The 16,083-nt window shown below is 39.0% G+C and overlaps 1 protein-coding gene across 2 annotated transcripts in view; it reads left to right on the top strand.

The window, feature by feature from the left end:
- Window positions 1-16,083, top strand: part of gpc5b (glypican 5b) — a 395,161-nt gene that overhangs the window by 100,551 nt on the left and 278,527 nt on the right. For both annotated transcript variants that reach the window (XM_058990024.1, XM_034039535.3), the window contains exon 3: window positions 13,878-14,572. In XM_058990024.1, coding sequence (XP_058846007.1) covers window positions 13,878-14,572 — 695 coding nt within the window. The remainder of the gene's footprint in view (window positions 1-13,877; window positions 14,573-16,083) is intronic.

The following is a 16,083-nucleotide window of genomic DNA, read 5'->3' as shown; positions in this document are numbered from 1 at the left end:
GAATACACTACAGAGCACTGACACATTGAGCACACGCTGCAGAGCACTGACACATTGAGCACATGCTGCAGAGCACTGACACATTGAACACACACTACAGAGCACTGACACATTGAAGACACGCTGCAGAGCACTGACACATTGAGCACACGCTGCAGAGCACTGACACATTGAGCACACGCTGCAGAGCACTGACACATTGAGCACACGCTGCAGAGCACTGACACATTGAACACACGCTACAGAGCACTGACACATTGAATACACACTACAGAGCACTGACACATTGAGCACACGCTGCAGAGCACTGACACATTGAGCACATGCTGCAGAGCACTGACACATTGAGCACACACTACAGAGCACTGACACATTGAAGACTTGCTGCTTTTCAACACATTTTTCAGGGGGCCACAAATTATCGTAATAAATCACTTGCCTTTTAGAGTAATGTATTCATTTCTGTGCTGACTCTGGTTCTTTATTGAAGTGTCATGGTAATTATACAGTGGGTTGCAGTGGCTTTGATACTTAATTCCATCATTTTCAATGTATTCTTTGCTTCTCACCAGCAGCTAACCAAGTACGGCAAGGGCTAAGAAAAATCACAGCAAGTAAAATGGGGGTCAGTCATACTTGACCCTTTTCAATTGCTTTCTTGTTATTGAATTTGGAACCCAGTATCTCTGCCCCACTCAATCACAGCATGTCACCATTTCAGCCAGTCAGAAACAACTCATGAACTGAGAATGGGGAAAACCTGTTGTATAATTGTATAATGAACAGGTTCCAAGGTGTTCCAATGAAGAACAATAGTCAAATACGTACTCTAAAAGGTGATTTATCACGGTATTGTATAAGCTACTGAAAAATAAACATTGAAAAGGAGCAAGCCTCATTAACATCATGGATTGCTCTGTGGGATTAATTTCTAAAACAACTATAAAAGTGTTTCTGAAGGTTTTCTGTGGCATTGTACTTGTAAGTTGGCAAGCCAAGCTGGCTGTAACATGGTTTTATTGCAAACTGGCTACCTGAAAGCTTTGAAGAGATCCAGCATGGATTACACACTGCTGTTCTTGTATACAATAGTCTGTTGGAACAGGTCAATATGAAAGGAGATCTTCACCTCTTCTTATCTACCCTTTCACTGTCCCCTTATCTGTTTCTGTGTTTCCTTTCACTGTCCCCTTACCTGTTTCTGTGTTTCCTTTCACTGTCCCCTTACCTGTTTCTGTGTTTCCTTTCACTGTCCCCTTACCTGTTTCTGTGTTTCCTTTCACTGTCCCCATACCTGTTACGATGTTTCCGGTCATTCTGAGTTGTACTTATTGAAACTGAATTTTGTATTATTTCTGTTAAGGTGATTTGACGATGAGTTCTGGAGTTGCTCCTCAGTTTTATCTGTCAACCATAAACACAGAGTATAAACTAGTGTCCCTTTATATTAATAAGCGCCAGCCCCATCTAGTGTAAAGCTGTACAGTATATTGCCAACAAAACAAAAGGCAGATCAATGCATGGCTCTTACTTCTATAAAGACACTTTGGCAGGTCTAGTTATGTGTTAAAATATCTATGGAAGGAAACTAGAGCTCAGGTGAAAGCACTTTAACACGTAACACACGTACACAGTATCTGAGCAATTGAATAGAAACTGCTCTGTATGATTGCAAATACCAGAAAAAATTAAGGGACAAAAAAACTATGAAAATGAATTTGAAGTAACCTTCTCTTGTCAATAGGAATACAAAAAATCAGATCATGGTTAAATTCCGCTTTAAGAAAAGGGATACCACTAATTCTAAAGACAGGAATTGCATCACACGGTTGAATCAATTTATTCCACCACAGGGATTTTGTTATGCCATTTTCACTGAGGCAATGCTTTTAATACTGCAGCATTGTGTATTACATACTGGTGTTCTATAGTTTGACAAATAAGCAGTAGTGTAATATTGTAGTGTAGTGCTGCATGCTTCTCACTTCTGTAATACTATAGGTATTATATAGGCTAGAAAAAAGCTATACATTTCTTCCAGTCTGCAACTTAATAACTACACTACATTTACATTAGTATTTTGTGGTTATACTATAATTACAATGGTGCTACCATGCTTACCACAAGGACTATACTTATTATGTCATTTCCACATTTTTACCACAAAGAATGTCGTTTTATATTAAATAACCCTGCTGTTATCATATTATTACTGCTTATTATAATGACCATGGTGTTTCAACAATTTTCCACAAAAATTGTAGCTGAACTGCAGTGTTTTTTTTTAATATAAGACACGTGGCAGTCTGTGAGGCGATTGATAGTGATTAATAACAAGAAAAAAAATATTCAAAATTTAAAGATTACACCACAAAAGCACTGTAACGTGAGCTTCTCAAACCCACCTACTTCTCTAACCACTGAGCTACTCAAAACCACTTCTTTCCCTCTCTTCCTCTCTCTCCCTCTCAAATTCAAATTTAAATGGTTTTATTAGCGTGACATACACTTATTGTCAGAGTTAATGTGGTAAATGTACAGATATACATACATTATATTTCTATACAGTATTACACTGCTGTTATTGAAAGGCCCCCACTATGCACTTCGAGTGAGCTAAACTGCACAGTGGTTTCTGCTACCTTTTTGTTTTTCCCCAAAAAAGATTTATAGTTTTTCTTCAAACCTCCTCCAGCTTGATATTTTTCTCAATTTATCTGTTTTGTTTGTTTTGTTTGTTCTGTATCTCTCTCTCTCTCTCTCAACCCCTCTGCATTTCTGACACAGTCCTCCTATTGTTTTGAGTTAACAAGAGCCAACAGGTGTGGTAAGGAATCTGCTGTCAGTCTCTCCATCCCTCTCACAGTAATGAAGGAGGCAGCCTGGCTACCGCAAACCATTCCAAGATAAACAATTGAGAGTTGGTAGCATGAAACTCACGGAGGGGGATCTCATCAAGCTGGCGATTGGGGGGCCAAGACTGATGGGAGAGGTTAAAGGTCGCTAATCACATATTTCATAGAAATAAGCTTTAAATCCCTGCTCTGTAAGATTGTGTGGGCTGTACTGTCCAGTATTGGGACTGATAAGTAATTGCAGAATGACGGGGGTGGGGTTGGACTTCACTATTGCAACCCTTTATATTGTCACAATATAAAGATCCAGTCTAGTATCTCCTTGGTCCAGCGATGGTCTGTTCTTCTTGCTACAAAATATATATATATTATATATATATATATATATATATATATATATATATATATATATATATATATATATATATAATATATATATATATATATATATATATATATATATATATATATATATATATAATACACCACAAGACATGCTGGTAACAACACTGACATCTGAACTGCCAAGTTATCTGCTTTCTGAGTTATTTTTATAATTATGTTTTAAAATTTGATAGTATCAAGAATAAACTAAAACACATTTTTATAGTTTGTAGAAACATTCAACTTGGAATTAATAGTATTGGTTAATTAATAGTATTGTGCTATGAGGGAATCTTAAAGGAAACACTGAACTGTTCAGAGACAGCTGGGATGACCAGTCAAATGCTCCAGGTACTGTTGGAGACCCAGGTGGCCATGCTTGGAACTGTTCTGTAATATCATTCTGAAATCTTACATAGTTGTTTGTTAACTTTGTTGAGCAATGTGTGATTATTTCATAGTACAGTTCCAATGATGCATGCATTGAAAATATTAGCATGGTTCCTTCTTAGTTACCATAAAAGGACTGGCACTGCACTTGACGTTTGTTGTATATCCCTGGTGTAGTAAAATAAAAAAAACATGCCAAGTGAGTTTGAAATCTATAGAACAGAGATACTATCATAGGTTGCTACCTCTTTTGATGTATTCCATTGTGACTAGATTAAATACCGGTAATACTTTACAGAGTTCTACAGTTTTCCAGAACTTTCCAATACAAATAAGTAAACAGAATATTAGGTCTTTTGCATAAGAATTCTGGAACATTTCAATACAGAACAACAACAATTCAATGTGGGCAACACTTTATAATTCTGAAATGTTCCAATTTCAGATTTCAATTAAAATAATACTAGGGAAGCAGTGTGGAGTAGTGGTTAGGTCTCTGGACTCTTGACCGGAGGGTCGTGGGTTCAATCCCTGGTAGAGGACACTGCTGCTGTACCCTTGAGCAAGGTACTTTACCTAGATTGCTCCAGTAAAAACCCAACTGTATAAATGGGTAATTGTATGTAAAAAATAATGTGACAATCTTGTAACATTTGTAAGTCGCCCTGGATAAGGGCGTCTGCTAAGAAATAAATAATAATAATAATAACAAAAGCCTTCTGTGGATACTAAACAAAGTATATTTTTTGTGATTGTAATTCTAAAGTTATCTAAAGCAATCTACATAATAAATACTTGAGTAGTTTAGACAGTTTAAAGGTTTTGGTTTGTGGGAGGATTATCACTTGGTTTTATGCTGCTGACTTGGAAGTGATTTTCAAGCAGACAGATGCACCCAGATATCCTATACACAGCACACAGATATCCTATACACACAGATATCCTATACACAGCACACAGATATCCTATACACACAGATATCCTATACACAGCACACAGATATCCTATACACAGCACACAGATATCCTATACACAGATATCCTATACACACATATATCCTATACACAGTACACAGATATCGTATACACAGCACACAGATATCCTATACACACAGATATCCTATACACACAGATATCCTATACACAGATATCCTATACACACATATATCCTATACACAGTACACAGATATCGTATACACAGCACACAGATATCCTATACACACAGATATCCTATACACCCAGATATCCTATACACCCAGATATCCTATACACAGCACACAGATATCCTATACACACAGATATCCTATACACACAGCACACAGATATCCTATACACAGCACACAGATATCCTATACACACAGATATCCTATACACACAGATATCCTATACATAGCACACAGATATCCTATACACACAGATATCCTATACACACATATATCCTATACACAGCACACAGATATCCTATACACACAGATATCCTATACACACAGATATCCTATACACACAGATATCCTATACACAGTACACAGATATCGTATACACAGCACACAGATATCGTATACACAGCACACAGATATCCTATACACACAGATATCCTATACACAGCACACAGATATCCTATACACACAGATATCCTATACACCGCACACAGATATCCTATACACACAGATATCCTATACACACAGATATCCTATACACAGCACACAGATATCCTATACACACAGATATCCTATACACAGTACACAGATATCGTATACACTGCACACAGATATCCTATACACACAGATATCCTATACACCGCACACAGATATCCTATACACACAGATATCCTATAAACCGCACACAGATATCCTATACACACAGATATCCTATACACCGCACACAGATATCCTATACACATAGATATCCTATACACAGCACACAGATATCCTACACACACAGATATCCTATACACAGCACACAGATATCCTATACACACAGATATCCTATACACCGCACACAGATATCCTATACACACAGATATCCTATACACACAGATATCCTATACACAGCACACAGATATCCTATACACACAGATATCCTATACACACAGATATCCTATACACCGCACATAGATATCCTATACACATAGATATCCTATACACAGCACACAGATATCCTATACACACAGATATCCTATACACAGCACACAGATATCCTATACACACAGATATCCTATACACCGCACACAGATATCCTATACACATAGATATCCTATACACAGCACACAGATATCCTACACACACAGATATCCTATACACAGCACACAGATATCCTATACACACAGATATCCTATACACAGCACACAGATATCCTATACACACAGATATCCTATACACTGCACACAGATATCCTATACACACAGATATCCTATAAACCACACACAGATATCCTATACACCGCACACAGATATCCCATACACATAGATATCCTATACACATAGATATCCTATACACAGCACACAGATATCCTATACATACAGATATCCTATACACACAGATATCCTATACACAGCACACAGATATCCTATACACACAGATATCCTACACACAGCACACAGATATCATATACACACAGCACACAGATATCCTATACACCACACACAGATATCCTATACACCAGATATCCTATACACACAGCACACAGATATCATATACACACAGATATCATATACACAGCACACAGATGTCCTATACACAGCACACAGATATCCTATACACACAGATATCCTATACACCGCACACATATATCCTACACACAGAACACAGATATCCTATACACACAGATATCCTATACACCGCACACATATATCCTACACACAGCACACAGATATCCTATACACACATATATCCTATACAGCACACAGATATCCTATACACAGCACACAGATATCCTATACACAGCACACAGATATCCTATACACACAGCACACAGATATCCTATACACACAGATATCCTATACACACAGCACACAGATATTCTATACACACAGATATCCTATACACTGCACACAGATATCCTATACACACATATATCCTATACAGCACACAGATATCCTATACACAGCACACAGATATCCTATACACAGCACAGATATCCTATACACACAGCACACAGATATCCTATACACACAGATATCCTATACACACAGATATCCTATACACACATATATCCTATACACAGCACACAGATATCGTATACACACAGATATCCTATACACCGCACACATATATCCTACACACAGCACACAGATATCCTATACACACATATATCCTATACAGCACACAGATATCCTATACACAGCACACAGATATCCTATACACAGCACACAGATATCCTATACACACAGCACACAGATATCCTATACACACAGATATCCTATACACACAGCACACAGATATTCTATACACACAGATATCCTATACACTGCACACAGATATCCTATACACACAGATATCCTATACACAGCACACAGATATCCTATACACACAGCACACAGATATCCTATACACACAGATATCCTATACACAGCACACAGATATCCTATACACACAGATATCCTATACACTGCACACATATATCCTATACACACAGATATCCTATACACACAGCACACAGATATCCTATACACACAGATATCCTATACACAGCACACATACAGTATATCCTACACACAGCACACAGATATCCTATTCATGATTTGCACCTGATGTCACAAGTCACGTGCCAGCAGCTTGTCGGCCATTTTGGACGTCAAAACCTCCAGACGGCATGTTGACAGCCTGTTTACCAGTGTTTTAAAAAACTAAAATAGAAAAAAGACGTTGTAGTATGTGGTACAGAGGAGAGCCCAAACAAGTTTTATAAATGTAAAACATGCTTTACACAGATAAATTAATTAAATAGTTTAATAATTTCCTCGTCGATGTGGAAAATAACCTTGTTAAAACGTGATCTGGGGGCCGTTGCGTTGTGCAGCCACATCAATAACAAAATGGTTAATTCAAGGTAAGGAGCAAATAAATATACATAAATAATGAATTGCCCGAGCTAAACTACACTTCTTAGCTTTCACTTGAGTCTGGTGGCCCTGAATCTTAAGCACTTTAACGCAAGGAAAATAGGCAGACTTGCTCAGTAAGTAGGGTTGTCATCTGGCCCCACAATCCCGGGATACTTTGAGACAGAACGGGATTTTAAACTTGCTGCTAAATTGAAATAAATTAACGTGTTAATTAGCCCTACACCTTTGCTAAAATGAATCCTATTACTGAATTACTGTGCGCAACAAACAAGTCATGTAATCAGTTCAACATACTGCCTCCGAACAGCTGAGCAATGTTTGATTGGGAGAGTAATTGTACGTTTTAGCGATTTATTATCAACAAACAGAAAGTAAGCGACTTTTACGTATTAGTGTCTACAAATAAATAAATTAAATATTATGATTATAATTAATAATAATGAAATACATGAAAAGTAATATATTGTATTCATTATTATTATAATTATGCAATTGTTTGCCGTGCATGGTAATTAAGCACCATGATTAATTTGATCGAAGGTATCGGAGCTAATTAACACGTTCTTTTCTCTCAGTTAAGTAGTCTTTTTAAAATCATGTTCTGTCAAGTGTCCCGGGATTGAGGGGCCAAGTGGCAACTCTATCAGTAAGCAATATTATTTTCATTTGTATTTTAAATAACGCGCACATCCTCAGAAAGACGTGATTCTTACACAACAATGTCACCCTATAATTCGTATAACTTAAAAACATAACAAAACTACAACAACAAAAACCTCAGAATTCTTCTTGTAATTCTGGTCTTATGTTTCCTTTGGCTATATACTGAAGTCACTGTCTTTGCTAGTTTATCAAGTGAAATTGAGACGTAAGATAACGGACGCGTCCCCCTGGTATTAGCCACTGATGCAAACATGTCACCCATCCTGATACGAAATACAGGTATGCAACAAGGCTTTTGTATGCCTTGAGATCTTGGCCAGTGTACGGGGAGATGTTGTTTATTACACAGTGATATATATCGTGAGGCGTGAAGTCGGGCAGGGATGTAGTACTGTCACAACTTCAGAGAAGAGACCAGCTGGCAGCAAATACACATCTTTTTGAAGCCCGGTGAGCAGAATTTTCTCGATGTATCTATCTCGATGTTCACCTCTGAGATGACTGACTTCATTGGCCGATGTCAAATATGGTTTTTCAGACTGCATGATTTGAAAAAAAAGTGTTTTCAAAAAAAGTTCTACATCGTCGCACGTTGTCAATAAGACGTCCAAAGCTTTTTGACGTCCAAAATGGCCGACCACACTTAAGTCACGTGATTTGGTGACGTATGTGCAACTCATGAATACACAGCACACAGATATCCTATACACAGCACACAGATATCCTATACACAGCACACAGGAGTGTCACTAAGGGGGCGCGACTGACTAAAGAGTCAGTTCTGTTAAAAAATGAGCCGTTGACGATTACTCTAGGACTTGTAGAACCGTTTGAAGTGGAGTGTGTCAGTGAAACTGCAGTGAACAGTGCCGATAAGTGTAAAACATTTTTTTCCTGGATTATTGTAAATCGCGTATTTTTTCCGATATTTAACGCAAAAAATGTCCAGATTTAGCTAAATACATAATTTTGTTAACAAACACATTCTAAAAGTCAGAGTGTAAGCGCAGCTCTGCAACAATGCCAAATCAAATGCGTCAATGGGCATGGGCTTGCATGTTAAGAGCTATGCACACCGGACGCGAGCTTGCGAATCAATAATTAAAACTATTGATTTAAATGGAGTAATGCACAACGCAAGCGAAGCGAGCAAATATAGAAATAGATTTGGTTTTATTTGTATTTTGCTACGCGCAGTTCGCGTCGCAATGGACCAATCAGAAATAAGGTCAAAGGTAGCGGCTGTCAGACTGTCAGTGTCTCGCTCTCGCAGAGATTACCACAGAAATAAAAAAAAAATCTACATAAATGAGAATTGAATTATTAAAGTCGAAAAATATAACGTTCTTTATGATGCCAGTGTCTGTGGTTATAAAGACAATAAAAAGGACGCACATGTCAAGAAATTGCAGAACAATTGGAAATCGATGGTATGTCTGTCTCTCTTTATTTCCCCTTTAATTTTAGTCATTTCGACGGGGAGCGTTTCACACTGGTTTCGTATTTCTGTAAAATGACACTTCTTTGTTTTAATAATGTTGACCAATAATAATAATCACATTAGCTCTTTTACAAGGCGGTGGTATACCCTAAACTGTTTCCTTTTTTTTAGTGTGTGGTGTTCCCATGTTGATTACATTTTCATTTTTCAAGCCGAGCAACTTTTGCTTATCACCCAGAAGACTTTCGTCAGCTGGCAACCTATTGAAATGTGCGGCCGAAAGTTTGAGCCTGATAAGCATTGTTTCAACCAGTCCAATATTCAGTCCCTTTCGTACAGCAAGATTAATTGTGTGAGCCACACACGGGCTATTGACCAAGCAGAGGTGTTTTTCTGCTGCATTGATGTAGTTGTGCATTATCAATAGTGACAGCAAACTGACTCACGTATATTAAAATCAGAGTTTCTGAAATACACTCCAACATTTTCTGCTGTGTGACTTCCTTTGAGTTCTTTAGTTTACAGACCAAAATCTTGCAGTTCCCATGAATCAGTGATGTAGTGTGCTGTTATAGTAACGTAAGCATCTGTAACTAATGAAGTCCAACCATCTGTAGTTAAAGCAATGTCCTTACAGTTGTGACATTTACATGAGTGGTATCATACAGTTTAACTGTGTTTTTTTTCTTTGTTGTGCGCCTCGGAATGTGGTATCTCGGCTCCATTTCACTGCAAAATTCCCAGAAACCATTACCCTCAATGATGTTGATGCATCGCATATCTTTGCAGCTGAATTTCACAAGAGCTTTGGTAATCGCTGTACTTCGTTGACCAGGTAATGTAGCAACAGAAGTTTACTCTGCCATGCGTGGCTGTTTAGGAACTGAAGGCCCAGTCGTTTCTGAATCCTTACTGCGGATTTCGCTGTAGTGAAGCGGGTGGTGGTTTTCTAAATGGCTTTTCATGTTCGTTGTATTGAATGGTAGGGAAGTTCGCGTTTGCATAATTTACAAACAACAGTTTTCTTTTATTTTGAATCTGTCCTCCAATCGCCCAAAATCCAAAATAAGACCCGGTATATACTTTTCAAACCAGGTGGTGTAGCGATTGTTCGCTCAGGAGCACTTGTATCTGCAGAACTGCAGTCACTTTTGTCAGACATTTTTTTCAATATGAATACGATATTAATAATATAGCAATACGGAAGAGAATTTAATAATTTCGAGACAATGCAAATTTGAACCTTAGTGCCAGGTATTTAAAGTAGCCATCTTGGTTGCATCCTGTAATTTAAATGGCAAGATAGGAAGTTCGGTGCAACATTTAGTTTATAAATTCCAGAAATGTAATGAACTTTGCCATTATCGATGATCGTTTTATTATCGATCATCGTAATAAGGAGGAAAATCGATAAAATACTTCGATCTCTTGGCCAGACTTAGGCAAGAATTTAATGATTTTAAGCAGCTGGAACCTTGTGTAATGTTTGCTTCGCATCCCTTTATGGATGTGGATGTAAGTGACATTGGTCATTGTTTAATCTGGATTGTGATGAACTGGAAATGGAGATTCTTAATCTTCAAAACGATATTCAGTTGAAAGCAAGATACTTCTGGACTTTAGTGGACAAGGACAAGTACATAAATCTCTGCATAGCAGCAATGAACATGGCGTCCTTATTTGGTTCCACTTTTCTATGTGAATCTGCCTTTTTCAGACATGAACTTTATCAAATCAAAATTTCAAACCCGCCTCAATGACGAGCATCTGAATTAGTCCATCAGGGTTGCACTTTCTAATTACAAGCCAGATTTTGCTGGACTGGTAGACAGCATGCAGTGTCAAGTCTCACATTGAAATCTAGATAAGAATAACATTTTTCTTTATTTTTAGCTTGGAGTTCTTTGAGGAGTGGAATCAGAAGTAGCTATTCACAGTAAAAAAGGTTGGAGACCCCTAGACACAGCCTGAATAATCCATGTGACTGTTACAACTACAAACCATGTGCATGGGTCCCTCTTGAAAACAAGCTGGCTGTGCCAACTTAAGAGGTTTTCCTGGTGGTTTAAAAAAAAAAACCATTACATCTGCTGTTCCAAATGTAACCTTAAATACTGTGTTTTGGAGAAACAGGACACTTAAAGCCCACCAGGTCTTCTCAGCAAAGATACAATGGTACCTAACTGACATAAAAATACCATGACATACAGTTATGAATCCCTACACTGAAGATGGAATTGGCTGATACTTTTGCCTACTTAACTTCATTTTTTAGGTAAAACTCTAAGAAACTGTTTGTCTGCTATAGCTTTACCTGCTTGAGCATTTTGGAAAATCAACATGCAGAAAAACCAGTCAAACTGGGCAAAACAGTGTAAAGGGAAGTGTTTGGGTAAGACAGCAGCTTTTGAGAAAAAAGAAAATCTAGAAAATTCTTAAACCTATTTACATCACAATGACGACGCATGCTTATAAGTAAGGTTTTTAAAAAAAACGTGTTGTCTGCCTTTAATTACAAACAGACTCCCTGTACACACTTTCACACAGAAACACACATGCATGCTCCAGCCCTTTCACTGGTGTTCATGTGGGGGGAGATGGGGCTGAGGACCAGCTGAAAGTTTATGGCTTTGTCTGTCCTGGGTCTACAGCACTGTGATGAACTCATAGTGGAATGCTTCATTGATCTCAGACAGTCCTTATTCCTAACTGAGCTGGACTGAACTGTGAATAAATCAGCCCTGACTAAAAGCTTTCTCCCAGGCTTGTCTTCCTGGAAAATGAAGCATGAAGGAGCACTCCAGTTCAGCAGGCCCATATCGCTCAGTGCAGGGGGGGGTTCTGAATTGTTTTGGGCTGTAATAAATTAGACCCAGTGCCCTGGTTAGAAGCGAGACTGCAATAGAATCTGGGAGGTGTCCAAGCGGTTTATTTTGGTGAAACAGGAATTGTTGTGGTCTAGAGGGTTACATTCAACATATTTTGTGGCCTTTGAACTTATTTATTTACTCTTTTAATTCAGTTTTTCCCAGAGACATTCAACCCTTGTTCAGTTCAGAGATGTAATAACCAATGCTTTGTTTTAGCTCATATTATTATGATTATTATTATTAGTTTATTTAGCAGACGCCTTTATCCAAGGCGACTTACAGAGACTAGGGTGTGTGAACTATGCATCAGCTGCAAAGTCACTTACAATTACATCTCACCCGAAAGACGGAGCACAAGGAGGTTAAGTGACTTGCTCAGGGTCACACAATGAGTCAGTGGCTGAGGTGGGATTTGAACCGGGGACCTCCTGGTTATAAGCCCCTTCTTTTAACCACTGGACCACACAGCCTTCTAAGTTTCTTATTATTCTCTGCTGGAGATGCAGATGTCCAGCAATGGGGATCTGGAGCAGCCATATACTCTGTGTGGCCCAGACAGGACCTGTCCAGATTTACTTGATCACGTGATGTGACCTGCGGCACAGTTGCAAACAGTCTACCAGAAAAGAACAAAGATCTAAGAGTATTGGAAAGAAGCGTGATAGTGGTAGCACGTCTAGCGGGTGACACAGTCCAGGAGAGTCAGCAACAGGACAGGGAAAGAGACAGCTGTAGACTCAAACAGTTAGTGATGGAGAGAGGAAAGAGGGTTGTCAAGTCCTACACATTTATGACTGTATGGATCCCTCGTCACACTTTCCAGCACCTTGTGGAGTCTGTGCAACATCGTGCCAAGGCGGTGGAAAAAACACTTTTTTAAGGTCATTTTTTCTACTTTGCATCCATTTTACTGTGAGTGCCACCATTAAACGACGTCAGTGTTCAGTATGTAGCACTGTGAGGTGTGATACATATTGAAAGATTGCTGAAAGATGGGGTTGCCATTTATAAAAAAGATAAAAACAAGGAACATTACCTTACAATGAGCACAATTGCACAAATGGGCTTACATAGGTTTCAGTTCTGCAAATTTGCCCTTAAGTGCTTACATTACATTTTGTCGGTCACATGTAGGCAAAACCCCCTTCTCTTAGCCCACAGTCCTTTACCTGTATGTGGATAACTCACTTCTGTTTCTGCTCCTCCATACAGATGCCTTCCAGTCACTGCTCCACTTTGCACAGAACCACACCAGCTCCCTCTTCGAGAGCGCTTACAGAGCCCTGGCGCGTGAGGCCACCGCTCCCGTCAAAGAGCTCTTCACTGACCTCTCCCTCTACATCCTGGGCTCTGATGACACGGTGGAGGGGGCGGTCCAGCGTTTCTACGACAACCTCTTCCCTTTGGTCTACAACCGACTGGTGAATCCCGGTATCGGCACGATGAGACAGGAATACGCAGAGTGCTTGCGAATGACGAGGCAAGATGTCAACCCCTTTGGCTCGCACCCCAAAAGCTTGGTCCAGGAGCTGTCACGCTCGTTCAAGGCAGGCAGGACCCTCAGCAAGGCCCTGAACATGGGGGTGGAGGTTATCAACGCCACGGAACACGCTGCCTTCACAAGAGAGTGCGGCCGAGCCCTGGTCAGGATGCATTACTGCTCTCACTGCCAGGGGCTGACGCTCATCAAGCCCTGCGTGGGATACTGTCTGAACGTGATGAGGGGCTGCCTGCCCGGCCTGGCGGAGCTGGACCAGCCCTGGTGGGACTATATCTCCAACCTGGAGGAGCTGACCAACGCCATGGCTGGAGCTCATGACCTGGAGCTGGCCTTGCTGGGCATCCGGAACCAGGTGAACGATGCCATCCTCTACACCCAGCTGAACGGGCCCCGACTCACCGCAATCGTGAGTGTCTCTGTGTGTCTGTGTGTCGGACGGTCTTGCTGTCTCTGTATGATACGTAAAGCTAAAAACAAGTGTAAAAAAAAACAAATCAAACAATACAAAGTTGTATCAAGTATTAACATACCCAAACTGAATTTTTTTCTCATTCATTAACCAGAAAAGGCTTTTGGTCCATCTTTCAACTGATCTAAAAAAGTGATCTAATTAGAACAGGACTGAACCTGCCATTATCCCCTAGAGCAGTGGTTCTCAAACAAATCTTTTTGGGAGTCGCACTGCTATTTTTTCCTAAAAATACAAAGTATATGATGTGAAAAATTAAGAAGATATGGATGTATGCATCAAATTTTTTTCATTTATTTCTATATTAAAGCCAAAGTGTTTCTCCTTTAAAAGACACTGCAGCCCCTCTCAACTCTCTACTGGATCTTAATACCCAGGCCCTTCTAATAACAAACTGGAGACAAAAATCTGGTGTTTTGTTCGTTTTGTTTCAAATGATTATTTCTCTGACAACAGGTCAAGCTATAAATTGATATAAATGAATACAATACTGAAGCTAAAGTACATTACTAATTAACATTCATGTTCTAATCCCATGCTGCACAATTCCCAGCTCAATCCTAACAAAAGTATAACAATTTGCAATGCTGCAATATCATAAAATGATATGTAAAACTGTAAAAGTGTAATATTCCACAATACTAGGTTGTAAAGGCCTTACTTTGCCTGTCATACAGTAGTTACAGTTATATATTTTTCTTGTCTATTTCAGGCACAAACAGTACAAAAGTAGACATCAGGTTATTTTATTTTATTTTATTTGAAATCCCTGCCATAATAGCTTCTTCACAATAAACACAGTATCAAAAGACATAAATAGCATACTGAGGTTTACTAATGCCTTTTTTTAAAGCTGTACACACAGTTGAAAACTGTCAGATTTAACTTCAATAAACTCTTTAAAAAATAAATGTGGAAAAGGACGTTGTACAAAGAAAAAAAACCTCACCATTTTGATTTTAGGATCACAACCAAACAATACGTTGATCAGTATTTGTGGCATTTACCTTGCAAGGTGGGCCGGTGTTTGGAAAGCGTGATGCACACCTGCACCTGTATAGCCAAATCTGAAGCAGCACTTTGTTGATCCTGTATTTTATGTTATGTTTTATGTACCATTTATGAAACTGTCATGCAAATTCTGGCAAGAAGGTAAATCGGTGTAAGGCAAAACACGTTATGATACCGTACGTATTTCTAATGTCTATCAACTGTGTAATTTATGGTGGGGACACAGATGTGGATTTTTGCCTTCGGAGTCATGTGCAGCAATGTTCAGGTAGTTTCTCCACACTAAAGAATAATATTACTCCACACCACTGCTTCAGGTCACACTACTAAAGTCTTGTCTCGTTGTTCAACCAATGAGCAGTGACACAAAGCGAAATGAGATTTGTGATGCATGCCAAAATGAAATCTAATCAGAATGAAAGCTCGGACAGTCAACA

This window comes from Acipenser ruthenus, chromosome 17 (genome assembly GCF_902713425.1).
Source record: "Acipenser ruthenus chromosome 17, fAciRut3.2 maternal haplotype, whole genome shotgun sequence".
NCBI lineage: Eukaryota > Metazoa > Chordata > Actinopteri > Acipenseriformes > Acipenseridae > Acipenser > Acipenser ruthenus.
Note: the sequence above shows the minus strand (reverse complement) of the source record. Positions and strands in the feature narration are given on the sequence as shown.